Genomic DNA, 26,301 nt, shown 5'->3' on the forward strand with positions numbered 1-26,301 from the left:
TTTTATTATATGTGTAGGCTAGTGAGATCCATGGGGAGTACAAATCAAACAAGAGTCGCATGAAGTTTGTTATCTTTGTATGCATAATGTTATTTGTAATCTGTACAATGCTTATGTCTGCATGAACTTTACCATAGTTTATGGTATGTGTTGACAAACATAATGTGACCATAGTTTATTTGCTTGAAAAATTATGCTCAATGTTGTCTTTGAAAAAAATTGTCTCTAAGCTGACCTAACAAAGGTAGCTGGGTACCAAAACAATATCCCAGTAGCAATTTGACCAGATCAATATTTCAAAGAAATTAGCGAAAGCTTTGTATTTTTAAAAAACTGTTTAACAATATTGTTAAGAGATCGGACAAATTCGAAGTTTGGCATTGCTAATGAATCTTATCTTGATGTAGTTAAAGCTTCTTATGATAATCCAACTACTTAAAAAACTCTCCTGCAAAATAAGGAGAAGAAAGAATAACAAAGAGCGAAGAGTAATATCGACTGTTGCAGTTGTCACGGGTAATATCGATCAAATATAACTTTAAAAGTAAATATATCAATGGATACACAATATGTTAAGCAAGCCAAAAAGAAGTAAATTTCACATTAGAAAAAACAAGTATTTTTTATTTTTTTTTTAATTTTAAAAAGTTAATTATACAATTTACTTATTTACCATTTTAGTTTTTGGTCTTGCTAACGATTTTCCAATGCGTCGACTTTATAAATTTCTATAAAAATTATATTAATGTTTACTATTTAAGATCTTAAATAGTGTCCGGGGCACTAGCATTTGCCATTAGTTTTTTAACTAAAACTAATGACATGGACTAAAAAATATATAAAGTATGTACTCAGTACGTGTGTAGTGAATGGATGGAAATGAACACAACTTTTAGATTCATGTAACAACTTTTTCATGGATGATACATGAATGTGATCTAGGCTATCTAGCCATATATACTATAAATTTTTTTTCCAAACCTTTGTGCAGGCCGGTGCCCCCATTCTCCTCCAAGTGCCTCCGTCCCTGGTTACCGGAACACTTTGGAAAAAAGCATTCTGATATATAATTTTTTTTTACCTGAACACTTTGAAAAAAAGTGTGTAGGGATGTTTAGAAAAGTGTGTTTAAAAAAAAAGAAAAAATTTATATACCTGAACATTTTTTTCCAAAGTGTTCCGGTAACAAAAAAAAAAACGAAAAATGCTTAATTGCACTACAGTGTTTGTCGTGAAATGTTTGGACCTATCATTGATAACCATATACATTATTACTCCTCGGTCCTACATTTTACATGCAATATCTCTACTAACTAAGTAACTATAATCACGGGGACAATTTTTTTATTTTAAAAAGTATATTTAACTTGGACGAATATTTTGTTTGAAATATTTGATGGTAAACTAACAATTATCAATTTATCACGTTAACACTTACTACGTATTATATAATAATATAATACTTTCATACAACAGTATATGAAAAAATAATAACGGAACTAGCGCATCATGCAAATCCAACGACAGTGCAAGTCGTGCCATTTAGCATTGCCGAAAAAAATTTACATATCAGAACATTTTTTTCCAAGATGAGTGTTAGTGACTGCACCTCCCTGCAATCTGGAGTGCAGCTAATCATAACCCTTCCCCTAACCATAGTTTCACTATTCTGCATTAAATACAAGCAGCAACATGTATCCCCCTTTTATGCAGCAAAAGACAGCGCCCAGCAAAATCCTGTCTTGCAACATGTCTACATTAAATGCAAAGTTGGTAAAGTGTTATCATATGCTATCAAACTAAAATAAGAATAAACCAAGTCAAACTAATACCATTTCAATTAAACTGATTACATTACCATCTAATGCCATATAATCCAACTAAACTAATACGTACCATAATCCAACTAAACTAATACGTACCATCTAACTATGCTACTCTAAATTACATAACTACATTACAACCTCAATTTACATTATTTACATACACTAACCGAGCACTAACTGCAGTTAGCCATTAGGCATAAACTAAGGTTGAAGTGAGATGAAATGATATATAAATCACACCCACAAGTGACCATACTTGTCTTAAAATCACATCCTCCTACCAAGTAACAGTCACCTTGATCAAACTTGCAATGTATTCTTCGGATGGCCAATCAGCTACTTCACCCCTCCAAAATAAGACGATATACTCACCCCATGATCCTCTAGTTTCACAAAGCAAATCAAACCTACATGAAACATTTAACGACTCAGACGACGAGGCAGTTGCCGCAACCCCAACTCCGCCAAAAGCAAAGAAATCATTTACATTTCAAGAAGCTGGAACAGCAACAAATCCAGTGAACGTATCATCCAGGTACACATCATATTAATATGTTTTACAGGTTCTTACCTATCTTTCTACAGGGAAAAAACCAGTGTGCATTCAGGGTTGTCTTGCATTACAAGACTGACTATTTACATGTATATAAATGGAATACACAGCGGACAGAAACAGTTAAATCAAGTCAACGAATGTCATGGAAAAGATGAGGAATGGTTGCACACCAGAATATACAAGAAACATGTATGAAATTTAATATACTTTGTAATCATTTTAGACAATCTTACAATTTAAATGACACCCTAAACATGGATAGGGTAAATTTCTGGATGAATTTGCAAACCAATTTTAACAATATTATACTATTTTTCCTATCAACCATTTAGTTAATCAATCTTACAAGGTAAATGTCATGGAAAACAGGGTACAAGTAAAGATAGCGAGGCGGTGGCCAGCAAATGGACCGATGATAAAAAACAGAAGAAAGAATCCGGAAAACACCGTGTATGAAATTTACGATCCTTTGTCTAACGATTTTTTGTAGCCGTTTTAGACAAACTTATATTATAAGTTAAAAATCTTACAAGTTAAATGACATGGAAAACAGCGTACAAGTAAAGATAGCGAGGCGGTGGCCAGCAAATGGACCGATGATAAAAAATAGAAGAAAGAATCCGGAAAACACTGTGTATGAAATTTACGATCCTTTGTCTAACGATTTTTTGTAGCCGTTTTAGACAAACTTATATTATAAGTTAAAAATCTTACAAGTTAAATGACATGGAAAACAGGGTACAAGTAAAGATAGCGAGGCGGTGGCCAACAAATGGGCTGATGACAAAAAACACTGTGTATGAAATTTACGATTTGTTTGACGAATCTTTGTAGCGATTTTTGACAATTTTATAAGTTAAACGACACTGTGAACAGGGTTTAAAATATCAGGAAGATGAGATGCCATCAGATGACCAGAGTAATGACACGGAACAGGATAACAAAGCAACAACATACCAGGTATGAATATTCTTGATGAACTGTGCACACGAATCTTAGGAAATTAATGTTGGTGCCATTAATGTTTCTGCTAGTAAAATTATGTTAATCTTATCTTATAAGTTAAACGACACGATGAATAGGGTCGAAGACTAGGGGACACGATATGGATTAATCACAGAAAACGCATAAAAGAGACAAAAACACGCGTTGGGGTAAATTTCCAGATGAACTCTACATATGCTGTTCTATGTTGTTGTTCATCCTTATGTTACTGCCGGCAACCATTTTGTTGATCTAATAAGTTAAAATTCACGTAACAGAATCCAAGGTGTCCGGTTAATGAAAAGGAATCTGTTGATTGGAGCGCTCTCATAGAAAAGAATAAAGATTCAAAAAAGAGCAATGTATGACATTTCTGGATGAACTTTGTACATGAATTTAAACAATATCACAATTCATTACATGTAACCATTTAGCTAATGCCTTAAGTGCAATTACACATCTAAACAGGATTTGAGGGGAAGGATAGATGTTTTGGAGCATGGATTTGAAAGTATGAAAGAAACGATGAAAGAATCGTTTGCGGAGCTGAAAGAAACCATACTCCAAACCGCGGCGCAGAACAACGCAAAGGAAGTCTCAGGAACAGGAAAAAAGAAAAGGAAGGCTAAGGAGGTAATGAAACCAGAAGAAGAGGCAGGGAATAATGGAAGCAAACTGTTCGGAGCGCCAGCTAATTGCAAAAAAAACAGAGGGCCCGTAAAGGCAACATGCACGCGAACTGGGTTTAACATAAACCCGTCAAAAAAGCATGGCAATGTCATCTCTTTTGGGAAAACCCATGTGCCCCCAGTAAGTCAACAACTTGTAGCTGAAACTATTGTGCTCATAGTAAGTCAACAATGCGTAACTAATTGTGCCAATGTTTTTTATACAGTGGCTGGGTAATACATTTAAGCTGACCAACGACATGTACCTGACCGAGGAAGAGACCCAAATAGCAACCTACATGTTCCACCGAAGAAAAAGCCAACACATTAGCGAGTGAGTGATGTTTTTGAACGACCGAATGGAAATATTCATTTTGAATTTAATTTAAATGGGATCGAATTATTGTTTCATATTCATTAGTAACATAACATAAGTTTGCTATACAGGAATGATGTTTTTATCAGTCCCGAGAATGGGTACTGTCAAGCAACCAGGCAAAAGATGAACTGTTTGATCCCCAAGCAACTGGTTGATGACGAGGTAATATTATTAACTAAATGTCATTACCGAGAATATTATTATTATTATTATTATTATTATTATTATTTGTTCAGATTCTAACCGAGAATATTATGTTGCAGATCATCAGTCTGGCAGCGTGCATGATGACGCACACGGCCAGACAATCAATGTCAAATGCAAATTGCTGGTATCTCCCAACAACGTTTTCGGTATACTACTAACATTCTCAGTAAAACTTATAAATTAGATTTTAAAAGCAAAATATAGCTTTTGTTTTGCTTTTCGCGTTAGTTTATCGGTGCTGTCCACTTTATATTGCCTGGATGTTTCCTGGTATTTCTATTGTGGTCTTTCTATACTCGTACATTAATGCCCTTTTTAATAATTTTTTTGCTGATTTTAAAAAATAACTGTAATGCGTCACAGCAATATATTCTGTCCTGGGAGTGCTCCCACACAACAGTGGCCAAGAAGCACTTTAAGGCATTCATGGGAAAGGCCGACAAACTGTCAAAGGTAATACACTAACACACAAACTTACAAAGAGCATTTGTATGGGATAATACCCATCAATTCATCGTTGTTTTTTATAATATGTTTTGTATTTATTATAAAGGTTTTCATACCTTTCCACGACTCAACGTGTGGCCCACACTGGATGCTGTTAGTCATTGATTTTGAGAAGGAGAAATTGACCTACCTTGACTCTTTCCCCATGACAAAGTCTTCCCACAACATAACGCGGAGCATAAAAACTATGGTGAAATTCGGTCACTTGTCTCCAACTGTATATTAGTACTATGATAATATACGAATTATACAAATTAATAGTGTTATAAGAAATTATTTTGGCCAGGCGCTGTTTATGGAGGGAATGCTGCAAAGTGGCATATTTTACGACAATCCGAGCACACCTAGGCCACTGGTGTCGCATTTTCACATGTCTTTCCCCAGTGCCGCTGGTTCACAGGGCATTAACTCGTAAGCGGTTATATAAACTACATTTTTATAAAAGTACATCCATTCAAGACTCTAAATACGAAGATATATTGTAGGAATGACTGTGCAGTCTTCGTCATCCTTTGGATGACATCTGCAAAGGAGGAGGAAGGATACAAAGTGGAGGTATGAAACATTACACAGTAGATTCTGAATTTAGAGTTTTGTATATTGTAGAGTTTTAAGTTTTTATCGGTTTGTATAGGTGGACAATGGATCCAGACTGCAGATTGCGATTGATTTGGTGTTGGCGCCATATAATAAACACAAGTCAATCGTAATGCAGAATGCTGAAGATTTCAATGCGCGCAAGAAAAGATCATCATTGCGTAAAGGGGTGTAATTTGTATGATTTGTACAATGTATGATTTGGACAATGGTCGGATTATGTATTATGGGACAACTTGAAATGTTATGTTTTTTGGTATGTATTATGGTACAATTTATGGTACTGATTTTGCAGTGGGTTAGCTGTGGGTTTTGTATGATTTGGACAATGGTCGGATTATGTATTATGGTACAATTTATGGTACTGATGTTGCAGTGGCTTAGCTGTGGGTTTTGGTACTGATGTTGCTGCTGTATTATTTATTATGGTACAATTTGAATCTCTATGTATTATGGTACAATTAGAATGTTCTAATTTTATGGTTACAATTTGAATGTTATATTTTGCTGGTTAGTTGTGGGTTCTGGTACTGATGTGTGGTGTCTAGTGTATACTTGCTTCTATGCGATATATATAGGCCTCTGGGAGTGACAGTTTTGCCTCTGAAGTCCCTATTCTCCACGTTCTATGGTAATGGAGTGGTGGGATCGTGCGTGTGGTTCTTTTTTTCCGCCAATATTTATAAATTTAAAAATGTATTATATTGTATCTTAATTGTGTAATTTTATAAGATTTTTGTTTTCATGGGCCCGGGTAGCAGGCGGATAATGTTGTCCCTTACTGTGCTTTATGCAAGTTGGGCCTTTACTTTATCCCCCGATAAGCAACGGTGAAATTGTTTTCAAAACAAAGTCAGGTTGAGCGCAATTATCAACTCCTATTCATTAAGCATCTGGAATTCAATTTGGAAAAGCTTCCTAATTATTTTCAGTCTTGCTTAATGTATTAGCACATCTTAGCATATATAAAAAATAAACAGGTGTACATGGCAGCATGTTTCTATGTATATTCGCGTGTATTACAACTTATTCAACAACTACAATGATTAGAACTAGACCCTATAATTGCATTTTAGCTAAGACTTTAAAATGGCCTTATAAAATAATAACTACATGTACCTGGTATTTTGACGATTGCCCTACTCATTCTCTAAAGCTCTACGCTGGCACAACCTGTGAAAATAGATATACACAAGCCATGATGGTAACTACCACACAGTATGCATAAGTATATAGAAGGAACCAAAAAACCAGGTAAAATGAATGACAGCAACTGCCGATTGAAAATAAAAAGAACAGTTTTAAGGGATTGCAAACAGAGGGAGTAATACACAAATCATGTCAAAGTGAACTTAATTAAAATATTAAATCCAATGTGAACTTAACCACCTTACATCAAAGTGAACATAACCAGGTAAAGTCAACAACACCCTTCAAAAACGGGCTGAATGAACGACAAAAACCAGGTAAAATGAACGACAACAACTGCAGATTGAAAATAAAAAAGAACAGTTTTAAGGGATTGCAAAAAGAGGGAGTAATACACAAATCATGTCAAAGTGAACTTAATTAAAATATTAAATCCAATGTGAACTTAACCACCTTACATCAAAGTGAATTAAGCTACCAGTGCCCACGACCCCAACATAATATTCTTGTACAAATTTAGTACAAATTTAGTGCGATTTTAAGGGATTGGCTTAACGACCTTAAAATTCATGTAACCTGTACGAGACACTTTGTTCTTTGGTTTTAGGTTGACTGACAGAGAATATTACATAAGATTGAAGGTGTGTTGGGATAAAAATAAGATTGAAATATTTAAAATAAATTAACATAAATCTTTAAAATAAATTAACATAAAAATAAGACTGAAGATTAATAATAAATTATTGTAAATTACATAAGGTGGCCAAAAGTCCTAAGCTTATCCCACGCTTCCTGTAATCACAAGTACTTGTGGTGCATGATTTCTTCTAGTTTACTAATTTTAAGCTTGTAAACTTACAGGTCATCCATCTTCCCTTCAAAACGGCCTAAGATGCAACTTCGGTCTTGAAGTCTCACCAAAGCATCTGCAATAGCCCCTTGGACTTCTGCCATCCGTTTCTTAAGAGGATGCAATTGATTCATCACATCCCGTATATCATTGTCCAAATTCCTCTCCTCTCTTTCTTTTCCAAAGAGAGGACAACTTTTCCAAAATTTGTTCAGATTTTTATCAAGTGACCGCTCCTCTTCGCGGTAAACTTTGTACGTGGAACTCCACACTTTGACATTCTCCCGGGCAGTCTTTGTTTTGTCGATCAAAATAAGCCACTCGTTTTGGATTTCATCATTTTCAGACCAAACAGCAAGAAACAAGGGTTTATCGGAAGCAAGCAGAGAATAAAACATCTCTGCCATGTGCAAGAAAGATTTTTGATCTGTTGATAGATCAGTAATCTCTTTAATTTCACTAATTAAAGAGCGAAAGCGATCGGTCATACCTGGGGTTTCTAGAAGAAACAAGAAATCCTCTTCAACTAGCAAACTTTTCATGGACAAGGAGAAGAATGAGAAGGAGAAGAATGAGAAGAAGAACCCATGATATTAAAATGAGAGTAAGGTAGGATATAGTAGAATAAAAGAAAGAAAGATTTTTTCGCGTAAACAAGAATGAGTGAAATTAGCCTAAGTGTATGTGGGTTTTATATACGCATGAAATGAATTTGAAAGTTTGTCAACAATAACTTCTCACTGACCAGTATTTCCTTCCCACTAATTTTTTTTCACTTCCCAGTTCCCACTAGTATTTACGGATCTGGATTTACTTCCCTTAAACCACTCAAGTTCCCACTAACTGGTTTTTAATTTACACTAACCTCTCAAGTGCACCGTTTATTGTCTTGGTGCATATTTATTCCCCACTCAACCATATTAATCGGATTTGAACAACAACCGACCACAAATTATTCAGGAAAATTATATGTAGAAAATTTTGTTTTTAAACACGCGACTTTTTAAATAATTCGTTTTTAATCTATTCATAGTGTAATCTTTCATTTGAACTCACCAAATATCTCCAGTATTACGATAAAGTAAAACGGCACAAGTGCGGAAAATCAAACCCAAACTAACAAATTATATAGAGATATTGCAGAAATTACTCTTATAGATAGATCCGTAACAGTGAAACAAATAAAACAAACCTGTAATAGCGAGAGATCCGTAACCGAGGAACCGAGCTCGAAAATGCTGGGGTTGAAGAAGAAGCAGATCCACGAAGCTGGGTTTGAATTTGAAGAACTTCTGATTGTGTCGTGAAGGAGATGAGCAAAGTCGAAACAGATCCACGAAGCAAGCTCCTATTTTTTTTTGTAAATAAATTAGAGGGAAGGTGATAATTTAAGGGGAGGTGATTAATTAGAGGGAAGGTTAATCAGAAGTTGCAAAGTAAGTAAGGGGGCGTTTTGGTAAAATCCACCCAAGGCTCATTGGTGGGGTCGAAAGGCATAAAATCAACACATCCACATGGCAATTTGTCATTTGTGCGTACCGGTGCAGCAAAAAACCCATCCTGCACCGGAGAATTTGCCATATTTTAAATATAAAAAAGCGTAGAATTTCAAATTCAAATCAATGTATATCAATATTTATATAATTATAAATTAAATTGTACTTACGCAATAATACATAAATTTATGTTAGTGGTATAAATCTAAAAACAATGTTTTTTAAGAATTTTTCTCTTTCCATCCCTCATGTTTCTTTCGGCCTTTCTGAAATTCCAATTTTACCCTCATAAATAATTTTTGGAAAATGTTTTCCAAAATTTATATTTTTTTGGAATCTATTTTTCAAAATAGACTAAAATGTAGTTTCAAATCTATCTTTTTTTTTTTAAAAAAAAAACTATCTTTTTTCATTCACATTCCGGTGTTTTGAAAAATAGAATCTCATAAACTCATAAACTGTTAATTTTGATTGATCTCAATAACATATCAAATGATTTTCAATTTTTCTAAAAATTTCTATGGATGATCTATATGATATAATCTTTCAATCCAACGGTCGATTTTGTAAAATTCGTATTCGTTATAATGTTTTTTTTTTGAAGAAACTAAAATGAAATATATTAACACAAACAGCCTCCCCAGTACAAGGCGTACCGAGGTAGACTACAAGAGTTTACAATAGAGCTAAAGAGATGCAATCACAATATTTGTTATAATGTTATTCGAGACTTGTGCATGGTGCACCACATGAACCACTTGTTCATATGTTAGAAAAAGTCGTTCATTCAAATTAATAAAACTAACATTATAATTAAAAAGACAAAGAATGAAGGGTGGATGAGCCTACTGGACTCTCTCCCGTGAAAATGTCACAGGAAGTGATCTTTTCCCCTATCATGTGGGCACGTGATAAAGAACCTAAAAGTCGAAGTTTTGCATTGAACACAAAATACTATTTTGATTTTGAAAAAGTTAAATACATAACTTTTAATATTATTATTTCTTTATTGAGTTTCTTAACATGTGCCCTCAAGGTCATGTGCCCTTAAAAACACATGTTAGTTTTTTCCAATTTAAAATAATCCAAAATGTATTTGGTAAAGTACTCCTATTTTTTACATTTACCATTGACGCATGAACTTCAACTTTTAAAAAATATTTTTACCTAAATTTTGACTTTGATTTCTTCAACGGAATATACTCTTTTCGGTGCTATATATAAGAAAAAATTTACATTTTAGATTCATTGTAAAGTTGATGTATCTAGACAACATTATGGTCTAAATACATCAACTTTACGATGAATCTAGAAAATAAACTTTCTCTTATATATAGAACCAAAGAGAGTATTATTTTCTTGCAAAATCAAATTGCATCTAGTTTCTAGACAACAAGATTGTCCATATACACATTCTTATCACTACATCTTTATTTTTGACGCAGTCTGCAGGATCCTAAACTTTACACCATGTAGATGTTCTTTAAGATTCTAAAATCCTGTGGATTTTGTCAACTTCGTCACATTGGAACGTTACAATCGTACAAAGACCGAGTTACTTGTTGAAAACAATTTATGGAGTACTGATTTGGCCTTAAAATGGTCTTATTAGAACAATTATTTTGAAGAGGTTTATAATTCTTAGTTTTAACAAGCTAAGATTTTGTGGAATTATAAACAGAAAAGAAAAAGAAGCTTAGATTAAACGAAACTTATAATAGCAGCTCAACTTAATTAGCAATTAAACATTACATAACATTCAAATGATACCCAAATGCAAATTCTATTTCTTATTTAAACTAGAAATGCATTTTTAACTAAGCTAGACCTCATTATCACTTGCATTTTGAAAGTGGTTTGCCACACAAACACTTGTTATGCAAGTAAGCATACTCATCAAACTTGTCCTGCAATATTCCAGTCCCACCTCTTGGAATCTCACCACACAATTGATTATAACTCACATTAAATAGTTGCAAATTTTCCACTTTTGTCAATGCAGCTGGAATCTTCCCATAAATCTTATTATGATTCACATCCAACCATATCAAACTTTGTTTTGGAAAATCAACTTTCGAAAAATCAAACGACAATAAGTTTCTTGAAAGGTCAAGTGTCCGTGTCCTTTTCTTGCTCCCGAAAAGCACGGAAGCATCACCTTCGAGTTTGTTCCTCGAAAAGTCTATGCTCTCTGGGTCTATTTGGCCCAATGAAGTTGGAATGGGCCCAGAAAGTTGGTTGTGAGACAAGTCGATATTTGGGCCGGGCTTTTTGAATGAACCAAATGATTTAGGTATTGGGCCAGTGAGCTTGTTTCGGTCCAAATGTAAGGACTCGAGGTTAGGCAACTGGGAAAGTGAGCTTGGTATTGGGCCTGAGAGGTTGTTGGCGGAAAGGTAAAGTAGCTGGAGATTTTTAAGTTGGCCCAAGAAAGATGGTATCGGGCCTGAGACACCGGTATATTCGATAAAAAGGTACTTGAGTTTTGTGAGCTTGGCGATAGTGGGTTGAATTGGGCCTGTGAGCCTGGAAAGTTTATGGAATTCGAGGTTTTCGAGATTTGGGAGGTCACCGACGGACGGGGGTATGTGGCCCGAGAGATTTGTGTCTGGCACAGAAGATTTCATAATTAAGGCCGTGATACGATGCGTTTTGATGTCGCACTTGACGCAATACCAATCACAACAGTCCGTTTGTGGATTCCATGAGGCTAGAAAGTAAGGGTTGTTGAGTTCCTTCTTGAATCTGAGGAGTACCTTCTTGTCTTGAGGGTTACATTTCTCAGATAATGCAACTGGGGACAGTAGTAGTAGTGAGAGGAGACATAATGCTAGAATCATTGCAGTTCCACCAAACTTGGTTCTCATTTTTTGTTGTAATTTGAACTTTAATGGTAGGGCAGTGGGGTGGGAGAGAATTGATGGAACATTGGTACTTATAGAATAAGCCTAATAATAATGAGAAACACATGACTTGTTAGTTACATGGAATAAAATAAAATAATGAATTACAGTATATGTTTATGTCAATGTCAATTTTCTGTGCATGCTTCATCGTAACATTGTGAAAGGTGTAAATAGTACTTCTATAACAAGTAAATAAAGTCTAAAAATATATTATTTTTTTAGGAATTGGAAAAAAAAATTAAAAGAAATTAATTAGTCACTTGAACTCAATATATTGATATATTTTTCATGTAAAATTTTACAATGGTACAACTATCATAAATATAATTTTGGTAGAACTCCTTATGAACTATCATAAATATAATTTTACAATGTTACAACTATCATAAATATTTTTCATGTAAAATTTTACAATGTCAAGATTATATATGTTACTCAAATACTCCATCCGGTCCTAAATATAAGAGGAAATTTATTTTTTAGATTCATTGAGAATCTAATGTATCTAGTCCATATTATGAACTAGATGTATTAGATTCTCAATGAATCTAAAAAGCAAAATTTCTCTTATATTTAGGACCGGAGAGAGTATAAGTATATTGATTAATTAATATATTTGAAATATATTGTCATATATTTTGTCCTCGATTATATGTTACTCCCTATGTGATCAAATACATTAATTATCATCGATCGTTAGTTAATTCAATGGTGATTGGTGCTGAACTTGGTAGGAAGTCCCACTGTTCGATACCAGATTAAACTTATGGTGAAAGAAAAAAAAACAAAACATTAACTATTAAGTAAATTTAAAAGGATGAATTTTATGTGTATTTTGTTAGGGAGGAAGATATTTGGATTCTCTTTGATTTTCCTAAAATAAATTTAACTTGGAAAGCGAAAATATTGTATATTTAATTGTATTTATGCGTGTTGTAAAATAAAAATACCTTGGAGTTTTGCCTAAATATAAGAAATCTGAAAAATTAAAACTTTAGAGATTATGATAATTTTTGGAAAATGCTAAATTGGGCACTAGTTAGGCATATTAATAAGAAATTTTAGGCAAAATTACACTGTATGTCTTTTATCTTATTTTTTTTTAACACTTTGGTCCTTTATATTTTTTTTGTAACACTTTGGTCCTTTATCTTTTCTTTTGTAACACTTTGATCCTTTATCTTTTTTTATAACACTTTGGTCCTTTATTTTTTTTATTTGTAACATATAGGTCCTTTATTTTTTATAAATAAATAAGATAAAAGACCAAAGTGTTACGGATAAAAAAAGATAAAAACTAAAGTGTGTTACAAAAAAAAATAAAGGATTAAAGTGTTACAAAAAAAAAAAAGATAAATGATTAAATTGTTACATAGAAAAGTTAAAAGACCAAAGTGTTAAAAAAAAAATGTGCAGCATAATTTTGCCAAAATTTTATTTTAAAACTTATTAATTCAATATCTTAAAAATATAAAAAAAAAAAAATTATCTTTCTATCCTTAATTTTATCTTTAATTTTCATTTTTAATATGCTTAATAAATAAATGTCCTGAATATACTATTTAGCCTGACCCATAATTTATTTATTATAAATATAGTCAAAACATAAACTACTTAGTAGGCACTTATTTTTTTATACACATCTTTTGATTTGAGGAAGTACTACTGTGCTATACTACAACTCATTTTCTTTTTAGGCCTGTTATGGTTTTTTTTCACCTTTTGAATTTTACTTTTTTGTCTTTCAATAAAAACTTCGGTTTTTACGAACCGAATTTTTTTTGCCTTGAAAAAAAAATTCGGTTTCTGTTAACCGAAATTTTCCTGAATTTAAACTAGAAAAAACTTCGATTTCTGCGAACCAAAGTTTTTATCAAGAACAAAATTAAAATATTGGAGGGTATAAAAGATACATGGTCCCGCCCAAAGAGAAAATATCATACTACAAGTTAAAAGTGGTTTTGGCCCAACCAAAATCTGTACTTCTACTTTACTCATTTGTCTACACTATGATTATGGGCTTTGTCCTTTCATAAGAGATCACGACTCACGAGGTGGGGGTTGTTCAAATTCAATTATTGCGTGTAGCAGTGCCATTTTCCTATCACTGAGCTGTATGGCAATGAAGTAAGTATACGTACTGAACGTGTCTGATTAGAAAATGCGATCGTGCCGACATTGTGCTCTTGATTGCCCTTGTTAAAGTGGAGAGGGGTTGTGTACCTGCAGGCACTCCGATGCTCAAGTCAGTTTAAGTGTGGAGTGAATGTTTTCTGTGCTAGATGATATGTACATTGTGAATGACATGAGATCCGTATATATAGCCCCCCAACGTAGGGTCAAGACCCTTGATGATATTAATGGTCATCAAGTGGCTGCCGGAAAACGGCTGGAAAGCCTTGATGAGCAGTTAATGATCATCATTCCGGTGGAATTTGACGTTACAAGAGTGCCAGGAATATGACCGTTGGAATGTCGACCATCCATGACATGTCCGCGTATTGGAAGCCAGCCCGGCTATATAAACTCGTATGATTGGGTTTTCGAGATGGAAGCTCAGTCACCCTTCTACCAAAATAATTGGTGCATTGAAAGTTGAAAATGTCAATTGTTTTGAGGCAAATTTTTTTTAATAAAAATGTGTTATTTTAGAATGGAGAGAGTGCATTATTAAACACAAATGGTTTCCAATGGTTTGTGTTGGGATAGTGGGAGATATTTTTAGATGGTCATTTGATTAAAGATATTATATTTGGTCATACTCATAAAATAAAATAAGTATTTTTAAAAATAATTAAATATAGTAATATTTACTTTTCAAATTATTAAATGATGTAATATTTTTTTATCAGTGTTATATTGGTTGCGGCGGCATCATAAGAGGGAGTGTTGATGAATAGTTGAGAAGTTTCATTAAATTTATTGGTCAAGAAAATGCTTATGTGGTGGAGCTTTAGGGGTGCTAGTGCTAGAGGGCCTCATTAGGGAGCTTAATTTTTGAGTGGTTGAGTTTCATGTGGACTCGCTTGCTTGCTCTCGTGAAAGGTTATCGCCTCTAAAGGAATTAGAAGCATTTAAGCGAGATCTCTTGTTGAGAAAATTCGTTGGTTCCTAGACTTGGAATGGGACAATCGTAGTTCATTACTCTTTTTGACTCTAGAAGTAATTGTAGCTTCACATTTTAAAATTAATTTTTATACTTAAATTTATTGTTAAACTCACTTTATATTAATATATTTAAACATAAATTATTTTACTTTCAATTCAATTTTAATAAAAATTAATTCACTTAAAATCATTTTTACTCGCAACAGAACCAAAAGGTGCAAAAGGTACATATTCATCAATCCAAGCAATTAATCAAATATTTTACCAATGTCATATTTAAACTTTTTTCCATCATGGGGAAAAAATTACCCAAAACATCATAAAAGTCATTTTCATTTACTCAAAAAAAAAAATCATTTTCATTATAAACTTATGAAAAATCAATCAACAAATATTTTTAAAACAAACTCAAGTTTAAAATACGACACGAGGTTTGACATTCGTAAGTTTAACAAGCTAAGGTTTCGTGAAGGGAAAAATGCTTAGATTATATAAGAAACTAGTAATTTTTTTCTTCTTAAAAAAGGTTACAAAGATGACATTTAAGTCATTCCAACTTAATACCCCAAATAAGTCACTAAGAATGATACAAGAAAATATAAAAATTTATCTGTCTCTTTAAAAACCTTATCAAAGATTCAAAAAGAGTACATAGATAAACTAAAGTACTAAACATAAATTCTTATTCTTAGTTATAATTTCATTGAGACATGAGATTCTTAGTATTATTAGCAAGTTTTCATAATCACTTGCATTTTGAAAGTGGTGCTCCACACAAACACTTGTTATGAAGATAAGCATACTTATCAAAATTATCCTGCAATCTTTTCGTCCCACCTTGAGGTATCTGACCACACAACTTATTATAACTCACATTAAACTGTTGCAATTCCACTTTCGCCAATTCAACCGGAAGCTTACCATAAATGTTATTATGATTAATATCCAACCATATCAAACTCTTAATCGGAATTTGCACTTTTGAAAAATCAAACGACAATAAATTCCTCGAAATGTCAATCTTTTGTGTCCTTTTCTTGCTCCCAAAAAGCACGGAAGCATCACCTACGAGCTTGTTCCTGGACAAGTCTATCGTATCTGGGTCAATTTGGCCCAATGAGGTTGGAATAGTTCCAGAAAGCTGGTTGCGAGATAGAATAATATCCGGGCCGGGCTTTTTAAATGAACCAAATGATTCTGGAATCGAGCCCGTGAGCTTGTTTCCGTCCAAGCGTAAGGAAGTGAGTTTAGGCAATTGAGAAAGTGCGCTTGGTATTGGGCCTGAGAGGTAGTTGCCAGTAAGGTGAAGAAGTATGAGGTTTTTAAGTTGGGCCAAAAAAGGCGGTACTGGGCCTGAGACATTGGTATATTCGATAAAAAGATATTTTAAATTTTTGAGCTTAGCGATTGTGGGTGGAATTGGGCCTGTGAGATAAGGTAGTCTATGGAATGAGAGACTTTGGAGGTAAGGTAGGTCACCTACAGAAGGCGGGATATGGCCCGTAAGATTGGTGAATACAGGGCTATCTCTAATAGATAGGGATATTATACGGTCTGTTATTTCATCACATTGGATGAGGTACCAGCCACAACAAGGTGTTTTTGGATCCCATGAGGCTAGAAGGTAAGGGTTGTTAAGGTCTTTTTTGATTTGGAGTAACACTTTCTTATCTTGTGAGTTGCAATCTTTTATTGGTGTAATTGGTGTAATTGGCATGACAGAGAGAGATTGAGAGGATTGTGGAGGAGAGGATCCAAATCCAAGTGGAGAGAGTGACAAAAGGGAGAGGAGGGTGAGAGTGAGAGCTATTGTAGCTCTACAAAACATGGTTTCTATTTTTGGTTGGAATATTAGAATGTTGAATGATACTATTAAGTGGGAGAATTGGTGTTTTTATAGAATTTAATTAGAAAAACATGCTAAACGTGACTTATTACTATGCTGTGGAAAAAAACAGTGTATGGATAAGGGAAAGATTTTTACTGACAAAAAGATAAGGAAAATCTAAAATGGAATGATTGTGTATTTTTGTTTGTGTGTATTATTTTTGTGTGTTCTCTATGGTAAATACTAGCAGTAAATAGGGGAAATACTTATTTTAATTTCTGGATGTACAACTCGCTGTCATTATAGTCCCTTACTGAAGAAAAAATATAAAATAGTTCTCGACTTTACAATCTGTTAGTCACTTTAGTCCCTAATGTTTAAAATAACTGTTAACCTTACAAAAAAAAGTTGATGTGGCATTTTTTTGGGGACACATGGCATGTTGACTAGGCATTAGTTGGTACATGTGGCCTAATAATATGGCGAGGGACCAAAACGACAATACGAGGGACCAAAATGACAATATTTTTTTCTTCTTCATCTTTTCTTCCTTTAAATCGATTGTTATTTACCATAACTTCTGGAAAAATTGGAACAACCAAATTGTATCAAAAATATTTTCATTTGAGGTTTCAGCGATTTTATTTGAAAATTTGGTTAAAATTTTACAAATTTTTTTATTGATGATATTTTAAAAAAATTGGGTTTAAAATTCTGGATTTTATTGATGAATGTATGAACAAGGAGTGAGAGGAAGAAAATGAAGAAATGAAAAGAAAAAAAAAAATTGTCATTTTGGTCCCTCATATTGTCATTTTCGTCCCTCGCTATATCATCAGACCACTTGTTCAACTAATGTCTAGTCAACATGCCACGTGTCCCCAAAAAATGCCACATCAGCTTTTTTGTAAACTTAACGGTCATTTTTAATGTCAGGGACTAAAGTGACTAACAGATTGTAAAGTCGGGGACTATTTTGTATTTTTTCTTCAATCAGGGACCAGAATGACAGCGAGTTGCACATTCAGGGACTAAAATGACTGTTTCCCCCGGTAAATATTATTCTCAGTCCAACTTATTTCTAACTTAATTAGTAATTCATAATGTTAAAATAAATTGTTTCTCTTTCATGCTTTTCACTTTATACATATTTTAAAAATATATAAAATAAAATATGACAACAAATTTTTCATATTCAAATATCATTTTTTTTTATGAAACATATGTAAGTATAGAAAGTAAAAATTATAAACGAAATAGAAAAAAAGTAAAAATACTATATGTTATCAAATTCTAAATATGTGTGAATTTTTTAGTTGATGTCATATATACCTCATCAGCTAAGTCTTTGGTTGATGATGTGTTCAAATATTTTTAATAAAAAGCATGTGTTTTTATCTTGCAGAACTTTTGGTTCTCTTTGGCCTCTTGTCAGTTTGTGGATTGACTCATCTCTAGTGACTGCTCAGACTATTTCGGATCACTTTATTCAATTTACTATTTCAGTAGGGGTTTCTTGTGCACGACGTTCATTCATGCAACTCATATAACTTGCTTGCGTGTGGGTTGTGTGGACTGAACGAAACCATTGATTGTTTAGAGGCTCGACACATTCAGTAATCAGATGTTGGACAAGATCAGGTCTTTCTCTTATAGGTGGTTAAAAGCGACGAGTAGTACTTTAGTTTTGAACAGCCATAATTAATGGTCTAGTCCTATGTTTTGTTTGGACCTTGTATAATTTTCCTTATGATTTTATTTTTTGTATTTTGAACTCTCTTGTAACTTTATAATCTCTCTTGACACACCTTATATTAAGTAGATTACTTTTTATATATGCATATGTCATTTTGATTTGTTAAAAAGAAATATTTTTTTTACACATAATTTTAGATTTGAGATAGTACTACTGTACGGGTACTATACAATAGAATCCGATAAAGGAGTTAAAGTTGTAGGAAAATGATAAACAGTGCCCCCGGGGCACTGTTTAAGGATGCAAAAATAGTAATTTGGCATTGAAGTTTGTGCAGTCAACTCCTCAAAAGTTTAAAAAGTATTCTTTTCTTTTCAAAACTTTCTTTTTTTGGTTTCCTTAACCAGTGCCCCGGGGACACCGGTTAGCATGACCCAAAGTTGTAACCAAGAAAAAAAGATAAAGTGGCTTTCGTCCCACCAAAATTTGTACTCACTCATTTTGTCTACACTTTCATCAATGATGTTTTCTTTTTAGGCCTCCCATATATCTTTTATATCCTCAAATATTTCAATTTTGCCCTTGCTAAAAACTTCGGGGAAAGTTCGGTTAACAAAAATCGAAAAAAAATTTCAAGGCAAAAAAAATTCGGTTCGTAGCAACTGAAGTTTTTATTAAAGGGTAAAAATATAAAATTCAGAAGGGAAAAAAAAAATCATGAAAGACTTAAAAGAGAAAACATCTTCATCAATCATCATGGGCTTCAGGGATTGTGTCCTTCAATTTTCATAAGAGGTCACATGGTGGGTTGTTCAACTTCAATTATTGCTTGTAGCAGTGCCATTTTCCTATTATCACTATGCTTTTATGCCATGCATGCTGTATCGCAAAGAAGTACTATATGATGGTGGATTTACTCCTTTCCTCCCAAAATAGATCATTGAATACACTACGTACCTTCAGTTAATGAGCACGCTACCTTCAGTTTTGAACTTCATTAATTAACCACAAGTTTTTTAGTTATTGATCAAGTATACATTTTTTATTGACACTAGTTATTCAAGTATACATGATTTAGATATGTTTGAATATATAATATGATATTTAACAAATTAAATGATGGAAGTCAAGTGATTAATAAGTATTATTTAAGGAACAAATTGTTGAAAAGAACTTTAGTTTGATTTTTGAGTGATATCATTTTTGTCTGACATTACTTACGTGTCTCAAATTTGCATTAGGGAGTTGCTAAATTTTACGAAGGAGTGTCATAAGAAAGACAAGAATTGTATGTGTATACTTGAACAAATAAAATTAAAGGTGCGAAGTAGGTATTTTTGAGTGATATCATTTTTGTCTGACATTACTTACTCGTCTCAAGATTTTTAGTATGTGTATAGTTTAAATCAGCGGCACATATTCATTCTTGCTTTTCGTCTCCACAAAGCTTCGTAAAGGCCAACATTTTCCTTTGCATTACCATGATCTCTTTCTTCTAGAAACTCGAGAGTTTTACACACACAAAAAAAAACACACCATGATATTCATTAAACACTTGACATTGTAGTTCAAATATGCACTTGAAAATCATAGTTAATTATGTAAAATAGATAGTTAATGAGTTGCAACACTTTCTTAAATTCATTAATCAACCACATATTTAAATTGCATTAACACTTAAATTATTGTTGAATTTTAATTTCAAATTAAATATTATTTCTTGTCAATTTCTTTTTACGGTTTCTAAAACTCGATATCTCTAGCATTATTTCAGAAATTATGAAAATGTGAAAACACTATTTTTATTGTAAAAAAAAAAAGCATTGTTCCTAACAAGTGATTGAACTTAAGTTATTACTCCATCCGTCCCAAATTGAGTGACACAATTGACTATATTGCACTATTCACACATATTATTTTGACCATATTTTTCTACTAATAAATAAAAATATCAATCGTCAAAGTTATGCATCGCATACGTGAAACAATCAACTGTGTCACTCAATTTGGGACGGAGGGAGTAGTAAACTTCCTCTATGGACGAATCATTCACTAGAACACAAATTCAATTTTTGAGAAGAACAATTCTTAATAAGATTTTATTTATAATATTTCAATTTATCATCTTTCTTTTAGAACTATAATTTGTGTTCTATCCACTGTTGTGATTCAATTGTCTTTACTAATGAATGATTTTGAGTTGATGTCCATCGAATTGCAATTGTATTATCATCTCATTCACATGTAATTTATCAATTTTACTCTAAAATTATGGTCATGGTGAAGACTTCTTTTGGCCACATGACACTATTTAGGTTACTGATGCCGTAAACAAGATTGGTCTCATTCACAATTTTCTTTATTAAAACAGGCTCGCAAATTAACCTTTGAAAAATAATTCTTAATTTTAACCAAGGTTTTGCGAAGGGAAAAAATAATATATCACATTAATTTTAACAGAGTCGTTTTTATTATAAAGTTTTGAAAAATAAATTAACAATTTCGTTTTGAAACCACACAAGTTTAAAACACTGAGGTTAATTTATAATTCTTAATTTTTTTTTGGATTTCACCACCAGTTTAATCTGGTTCGAGAGTTAGTTCTGGCATCAAATAATTTCAGCCTCTTTCGATTGCAGTTGCTATCATTCTTAATTTTAACAAGCTAAGGTTTTGCGAAGCGAAAAAATAATATCACATTAAAAGAAACTATAACGGCAGCTCAACTTAGCAATTGAACTTTGTCAAAAGAAAAAAAAACTTAGCAATTGAACATTGAACAAATTGCATGGAAATCATATCGTACTCAAATACAAACTCTCATTCTTATGTCTCATTGAAAACATGAGATTCATTTATTGTCAACTTAGCAAGTTTTCTTTTATCACTTGCATTTTGGAAGTGGTTTGCCACACAAACACTTGTTATGAAGATAAGCATACTCATCAAACCTGTCCTGCAATCTCCCAGTTCCACCCTGAGGTATCGCACCACACAATCTATTATAACTCACATTAAACTGCTGCAAATTTTCGACTTTCGTCAATGCAACCGGAATCTTCCCATAAATCTTATTATGATTAATATCTAACCATATCAAACTCTGTTTCGGAAAATCAACTTTTGAAAAATCAAATGACAATAAATTCCTCGAAACATCAAGTATTTGTGTCTTTTTCTTGCTCCCGAAAAGCACAGAAGCATCACCTTCAAATTTGTTTCTCGACAAGTCTATCCTATCAGGATCTAATTGGCCCAATGAAGCCGGAATAGGCCCAGAAAGCTGGTTGTGAGATAAGATGAGATCTGGGCCGGGCTTTTTGAATGACCCAAATGATTCTGGAATTGGGCCCGTGAGCTTGTTTCGGTCCAAGTGCAAGGACTCGAGTTTAGGCAATTGGGAAAGTGAGCTTGGTATTGGGCCTGAGAGGTTATTGGTGGAAAGGTGAAGAAGTTGAAGGTTTTTAAGTTCGGCCAAGAAAGGCGGTATTGAACCTGAGACATTGGTATATTCGATAAAAAGATATTTGAGATTTTTTAGTTTAGCGATTGCGGGCTGAATTGGGCCTGTGAGATAAGGTAGTTTATGGAATGTGAGAGATTCAAGGTAAGGGAGGTCACCTACCGAAGGAGGGATATGGCCCGAGAAATTGGTGAATGCCGGGCTATCCGAAATATCGAGGGAGATGACACGGTTGGTTTTTTCATCACACTGAATGCTGTACCAGCCACAACAACCTGTTTTTGGATCCCATGAGGATAAAAGGTAAGGGTTGTTGAAGTCTTTTTTGATTTGGAGCAATACTTTCTTGTCTTGTGGGTTGCATTTATCTGATAATGTAACTGGGGAGAGTAACAAGAGGGAGAGGAGGGAGAGAGCTATTGTAGCTCCACAAAACATGGTTGCTATTTTTTTGTTGGAATTAGAATGTAGAATGATAGTATAAGTGGGGGTGTATGATGTTTTTATAGAATTTAATTAGACACATGCTACACGTTGTAGATGAAAACAAAGTGTAAGGATAAGCAGTGGCGACTCCAGGATTGTCAGGGAGTTTGGGCAAATTTTTGGAGGGAATTTTATCAACCCAAATTTTGAATATAGAAATATTTAAACTCTGTTTTTCAATATTTAATTTTGGAAGAAATTTTTAAACAAGAAATAACATGCAAGAGTATAGTCATGTTTCCAATATAATTAAGGCTCAACTAAATAAGAGACTACAATGAAAACTGAATTCACATCGACGTATATAATTATATTAAACTACTTATTTATACAATCAAAACAACTTAACAAATTTTAAAATTCAAAACACCATCAAGTCATCAAACAAAGATTATAGATTGAGAAGGTTTTAGGTTGTTAAAAATTAGAATTAATTGCATATTTAATCTGTTATGTTTATTTTAGGTTTCAATTTGGTCCCTTATTTTTTAAAAGTTTCAAGTTGGTCATTTTCCTCAAATTTTAGTTTAAATCGTCGACTTTTCTAATGAATTTGTGTACATAGATCACTTAGGAGAGTACTATGTGAATGTTTTAAAAAATTAACTCAAAATTTAACAAAAAGTTAGAAAAAATTAACTCAAAATTTAACGAAAACGACCAACTTATATTGAGATCAATAACATAAGGAACCAACTTGAAACTTTTAAAAAATAAGGGACCAAATTAAAACCTAAAATAAACATTAGAGACTAAATATGTTTCGTACGGTACTTTTACGAAATGCGTTTCTTTCTTTTATTTTTATTTTTTCTTGTTTCTTATTATTACAAAAAAAAAAAAAGGCAGCCCAGGCATGTGCCGGGCTTGCCAGACGGCATAATCGCCACTGAGGATAAGGTAAAGATTTTAACTCAAAAGAAGATAAGGGAAATCTGAAATGGAATGATTGTGTTTGTGTGAATTGTTTTTGTGTGTTCTCTTTAGTATAATGAACTCTCAATTTTAGTTACTTATTTCAAAATAATGTTAAAATAAATTAATATTTTAGTTACTACAATCAAAGATCTAGTAAGATGTTTGATACTAATTAGATGAATTTTTATACAGTTTAAAACTCTTACTTAATAACTAGTAATAGACTCGTGCTATCGTACGAGTTGTAATGTTACGACGATATTATTTTTACGTTATAGATTGATAATCAAAATTGGTTGCAATTATAAATATTTAAATTGAAAAAAACAATTACACAGAACATATTTATATATTAGTTAAAATTTATCCGGTGTAAAATAGTTTTTTTAAAATTTTATTAGTAAATTGTAAGAACTTCTCTCACATATGATAATTATTTTGCATTTTTTATTAGTGATAATTTATCCCGTATATATATATATATATATATATATATATATATATATATATATATATATATATATATATATATATATATATATATATATATATATATATATATATATATATATATATCTGATAATTAAAATTTATATATCAGTTAGAATTTACCCCATATAAAATAGTTTTTTGAAATTTTTATTAGTAAGAACTTGTGACTTGTATCACATATGATAATTATTTTGAATTTTTTATCAGCGATAATTTATCTTTTATATGATAGTTAAAATTTACATATGAGTTATAATTAACCCCGTGTAAAATAGTTTTTTTGAAATTTTTATATATGAATGAAGATGTTGGTGCTTTAGGCGGTAAGCCACTAACATGCATGATTTCGTCCTTGGACCTCTTGTTCCTTAACTCTTAGCTCAACTAGCTTAATCAGTTGAGCTATCTATCCCTCCCACCCCTAATTTCATCGCGATTTGATTTCTAATTCAATAGCTGCTGCCTGTTGCCATCTGTGAGACTGTGTCGGCTCTTGGAATTGGATTGCCAATTTTGACTAAATGTATCGAAGTCTAAACTTCGCTGACTCTTTAGTGGTAACCCAACTAAGTGCATTTCTTAATTAATTAAGCTCATCTTATTGGTGGCACATTGTAAAAATAAGAAGAATGTGTGCGCTGTAACCTGTTTTTGGCTCTGCTAATAATTTTATTACTATAGTATATAGTATATTGGACTTTGTTTTACTACATATCGTGACTAGAAAGAAAAATGAGAAAGATATAAGCTACATATAAGGTACAATGCAAATTATAGTACAATATTACAAATCACCATATATATATATAAGTCTTTATTTGCTGTATTGACATTATTCATATAATATAAGCATGAGCTACTACTATAGAAGCTAGCAAGCCAACAACTAGTTGGAGGTAGTAAAGATCAGGTACACTTTGGAAGAGGAGAACCACACAAACACTTATTATGAAAATATTCATAAATGTCAAAACTTTGCAATGTTCCACCTACCGGAATCTGACCACACAACCTGTTGTAACTCACATTCAAGAATTGAAAATTCAATGCGGTCAACCCTTGGGGAAGGTTACCATACACCTTATTGTGATTAATATCCAACGATGTCAAGCTTGTGGAGAATTCCACATTTGATAAATCGAAGGATAGTTGATTTCTTGATAGGTCCACAATTTGGACCGTTTTATTTGGCCCAAAAATTGAAGACGCATCTCCCTCGAGCTTGTTTCGTGACAAATCGATATGGGTGAAATTGAGGTTTCCAATTGAGGGTGGGATGGTCCCGGTCAGGTTGTTATGGGAGAGAATGATATCTGGATTGGATTTAAATAAACCAAACGAGGAAGGGATTGGACCGGTTAAATGGTTACGGTCCAAGCGGAGGGAGATGAGGTTTTGAAGTTGAGAGAGTGAAGCGGGGATTGAACCGGTTAGATTATTGAAAGAAAGATCCAAAAAAGTGAGATTTGTGAGTTGGGCCAGAAAGGAAGGAACTGAGCCTGACAAGTTGGTGTTACTAATACGGAGGGACTTGAGGTTGGTTAGTTTAGCAATAGCGGGCTGGAGTGGGCCCGTGAGTTTTGGAAGTTTGTGGAACTCGAGAGTCTCAAGGTATGGAAGTTGGCCCACGGAGGGTGGAATTTGGGCCGAGAAATTTGAAGGTGCGGAATCGAAAATAGTGAGGGAGATGATACGATGCGTTTTAAGGTCACATTCGATAGTGTACCAGTCACAACAATCTGTGTTTGGATCCCATGAAGCTAGAAGGTAAGGGTTGTTAAGGTCTTTTTTGATTTGGAGCAAAACTTTCTTGTCTTGTGGGTTGCATAGATCTGATAGTGCACTGGATAGCAATATTAGAAGCAAAGTAAAGCGAAGCACAGTGGTTGCCATTTTATAAATGAGATGAAATGAGATGTGATTAAACTGAAAAATATTGCTAATTTATATAGACTTAGCTATTACATGGAATTAGAGTTATACAATACAAATTGTTTTTTAATTTGTCTTCATTAATGAAGGTGGCTCTTAAGTCTTGCGTCAAAAGTCCAGTCACGAAAGAGATATTTTAAAATGACACCGCTAAGACAACGAGATTGATTATATAAATCAGTGTGTATAATAATACCTGTTTTTAAAATTAACAGTTGAGTACAACTCAAACTTATAAAATCGGCTTATAAAA

The 26,301-nt window shown here is 33.0% G+C and overlaps 5 protein-coding genes and 1 long non-coding RNA gene across 6 annotated transcripts; 1 reads left to right on the forward strand and 5 right to left on the reverse strand.

Moving 5' to 3' along the window:
- Nucleotides 1-1,884: 1,884 nt before the first annotated feature.
- On the reverse strand, nt 1,885-9,137 carry LOC123892457. Its single transcript, XR_006803198.1, has 3 exons — nt 8,916-9,137; nt 6,844-6,897; nt 1,885-2,233 (listed from the first exon to the last, which is right to left on the reverse strand). It is a non-coding gene; the product is annotated as an uncharacterized LOC123892457 (long non-coding RNA).
- On the forward strand, nt 5,177-6,205 carry LOC123892456. Its single transcript, XM_045942237.1, has 4 exons — nt 5,177-5,317; nt 5,414-5,538; nt 5,613-5,682; nt 5,762-6,205. The coding sequence occupies exons 1-4, from the start codon at nt 5,216-5,218 to the stop codon at nt 5,897-5,899; spliced, it is 435 nt and encodes a 144-aa protein (XP_045798193.1). The 5' UTR covers nt 5,177-5,215; the 3' UTR covers nt 5,900-6,205.
- A 1,783-nt stretch (nt 9,138-10,920) lies between the features above and the next one.
- Nucleotides 10,921-12,163, reverse strand: LOC123893007 (polygalacturonase inhibitor-like). The gene has a single exon (XM_045942924.1). The coding sequence runs from the start codon at nt 12,084-12,086 to the stop codon at nt 11,055-11,057; it is 1,032 nt and encodes a 343-aa protein (XP_045798880.1). The 5' UTR covers nt 12,087-12,163; the 3' UTR covers nt 10,921-11,054.
- A 3,532-nt stretch (nt 12,164-15,695) lies between these two features.
- On the reverse strand, nt 15,696-17,118 carry LOC123891195 (polygalacturonase inhibitor-like). Its single transcript, XM_045941038.1, has one exon. The coding sequence runs from the start codon at nt 17,059-17,061 to the stop codon at nt 15,979-15,981; it is 1,083 nt and encodes a 360-aa protein (XP_045796994.1). The 5' UTR covers nt 17,062-17,118; the 3' UTR covers nt 15,696-15,978.
- Nucleotides 17,119-21,497: 4,379 nt separating this feature from the next.
- On the reverse strand, nt 21,498-22,736 carry LOC123890247 (polygalacturonase inhibitor-like; the record flags this gene model as incomplete). The annotated part of the gene is made up of 1 exon (XM_045939811.1): nt 21,498-22,736. A coding segment is annotated over one exon (1,095 nt), but the record flags the coding sequence as incomplete, so codon positions are not given.
- A 2,168-nt stretch (nt 22,737-24,904) lies between these two features.
- LOC123892729 (polygalacturonase inhibitor-like) lies at nt 24,905-26,042 on the reverse strand. The gene has a single exon (XM_045942584.1). It carries the CDS (start codon nt 26,007-26,009, stop codon nt 25,023-25,025), a length of 987 nt encoding a protein of 328 aa, XP_045798540.1. The 5' UTR covers nt 26,010-26,042; the 3' UTR covers nt 24,905-25,022.
- Between the last annotated feature and the right edge of the window lie 259 nt (nt 26,043-26,301).

The sequence above is a fragment of the Trifolium pratense genome, linkage group LG6 (genome assembly GCF_020283565.1).
Source record: "Trifolium pratense cultivar HEN17-A07 linkage group LG6, ARS_RC_1.1, whole genome shotgun sequence".
Taxonomy (NCBI): Eukaryota; Viridiplantae; Streptophyta; class Magnoliopsida; order Fabales; family Fabaceae; genus Trifolium; species Trifolium pratense.

Bases quoted from the DNA above. Each gene is read 5' to 3' on its own strand.
- LOC123892456 (XM_045942237.1), top strand. From the start codon at position 5,216: ATGCTGTTAGTCATTGATTTTGAGAAGGAGAAATTGACCTACCTTGAC. The intron at 5,539-5,612 runs GTAAGCGGTTAT...GATATATTGTAG, and splicing joins GGTTCACAGGGCATTAACTC to GAATGACTGTGCAGTCTTCG. The intron at 5,683-5,761 runs GTATGAAACATT...CGGTTTGTATAG, and splicing joins AGGAAGGATACAAAGTGGAG to GTGGACAATGGATCCAGACT.
- LOC123893007 (XM_045942924.1), bottom strand. From the start codon at position 12,086: ATGAGAACCAAGTTTGGTGGAACTGCAATGATTCTAGCATTATGTCTC.
- LOC123891195 (XM_045941038.1), bottom strand. From the start codon at position 17,061: ATGTTTTGTAGAGCTACAATAGCTCTCACTCTCACCCTCCTCTCCCTT.
- LOC123892729 (XM_045942584.1), bottom strand. From the start codon at position 26,009: ATGGCAACCACTGTGCTTCGCTTTACTTTGCTTCTAATATTGCTATCC.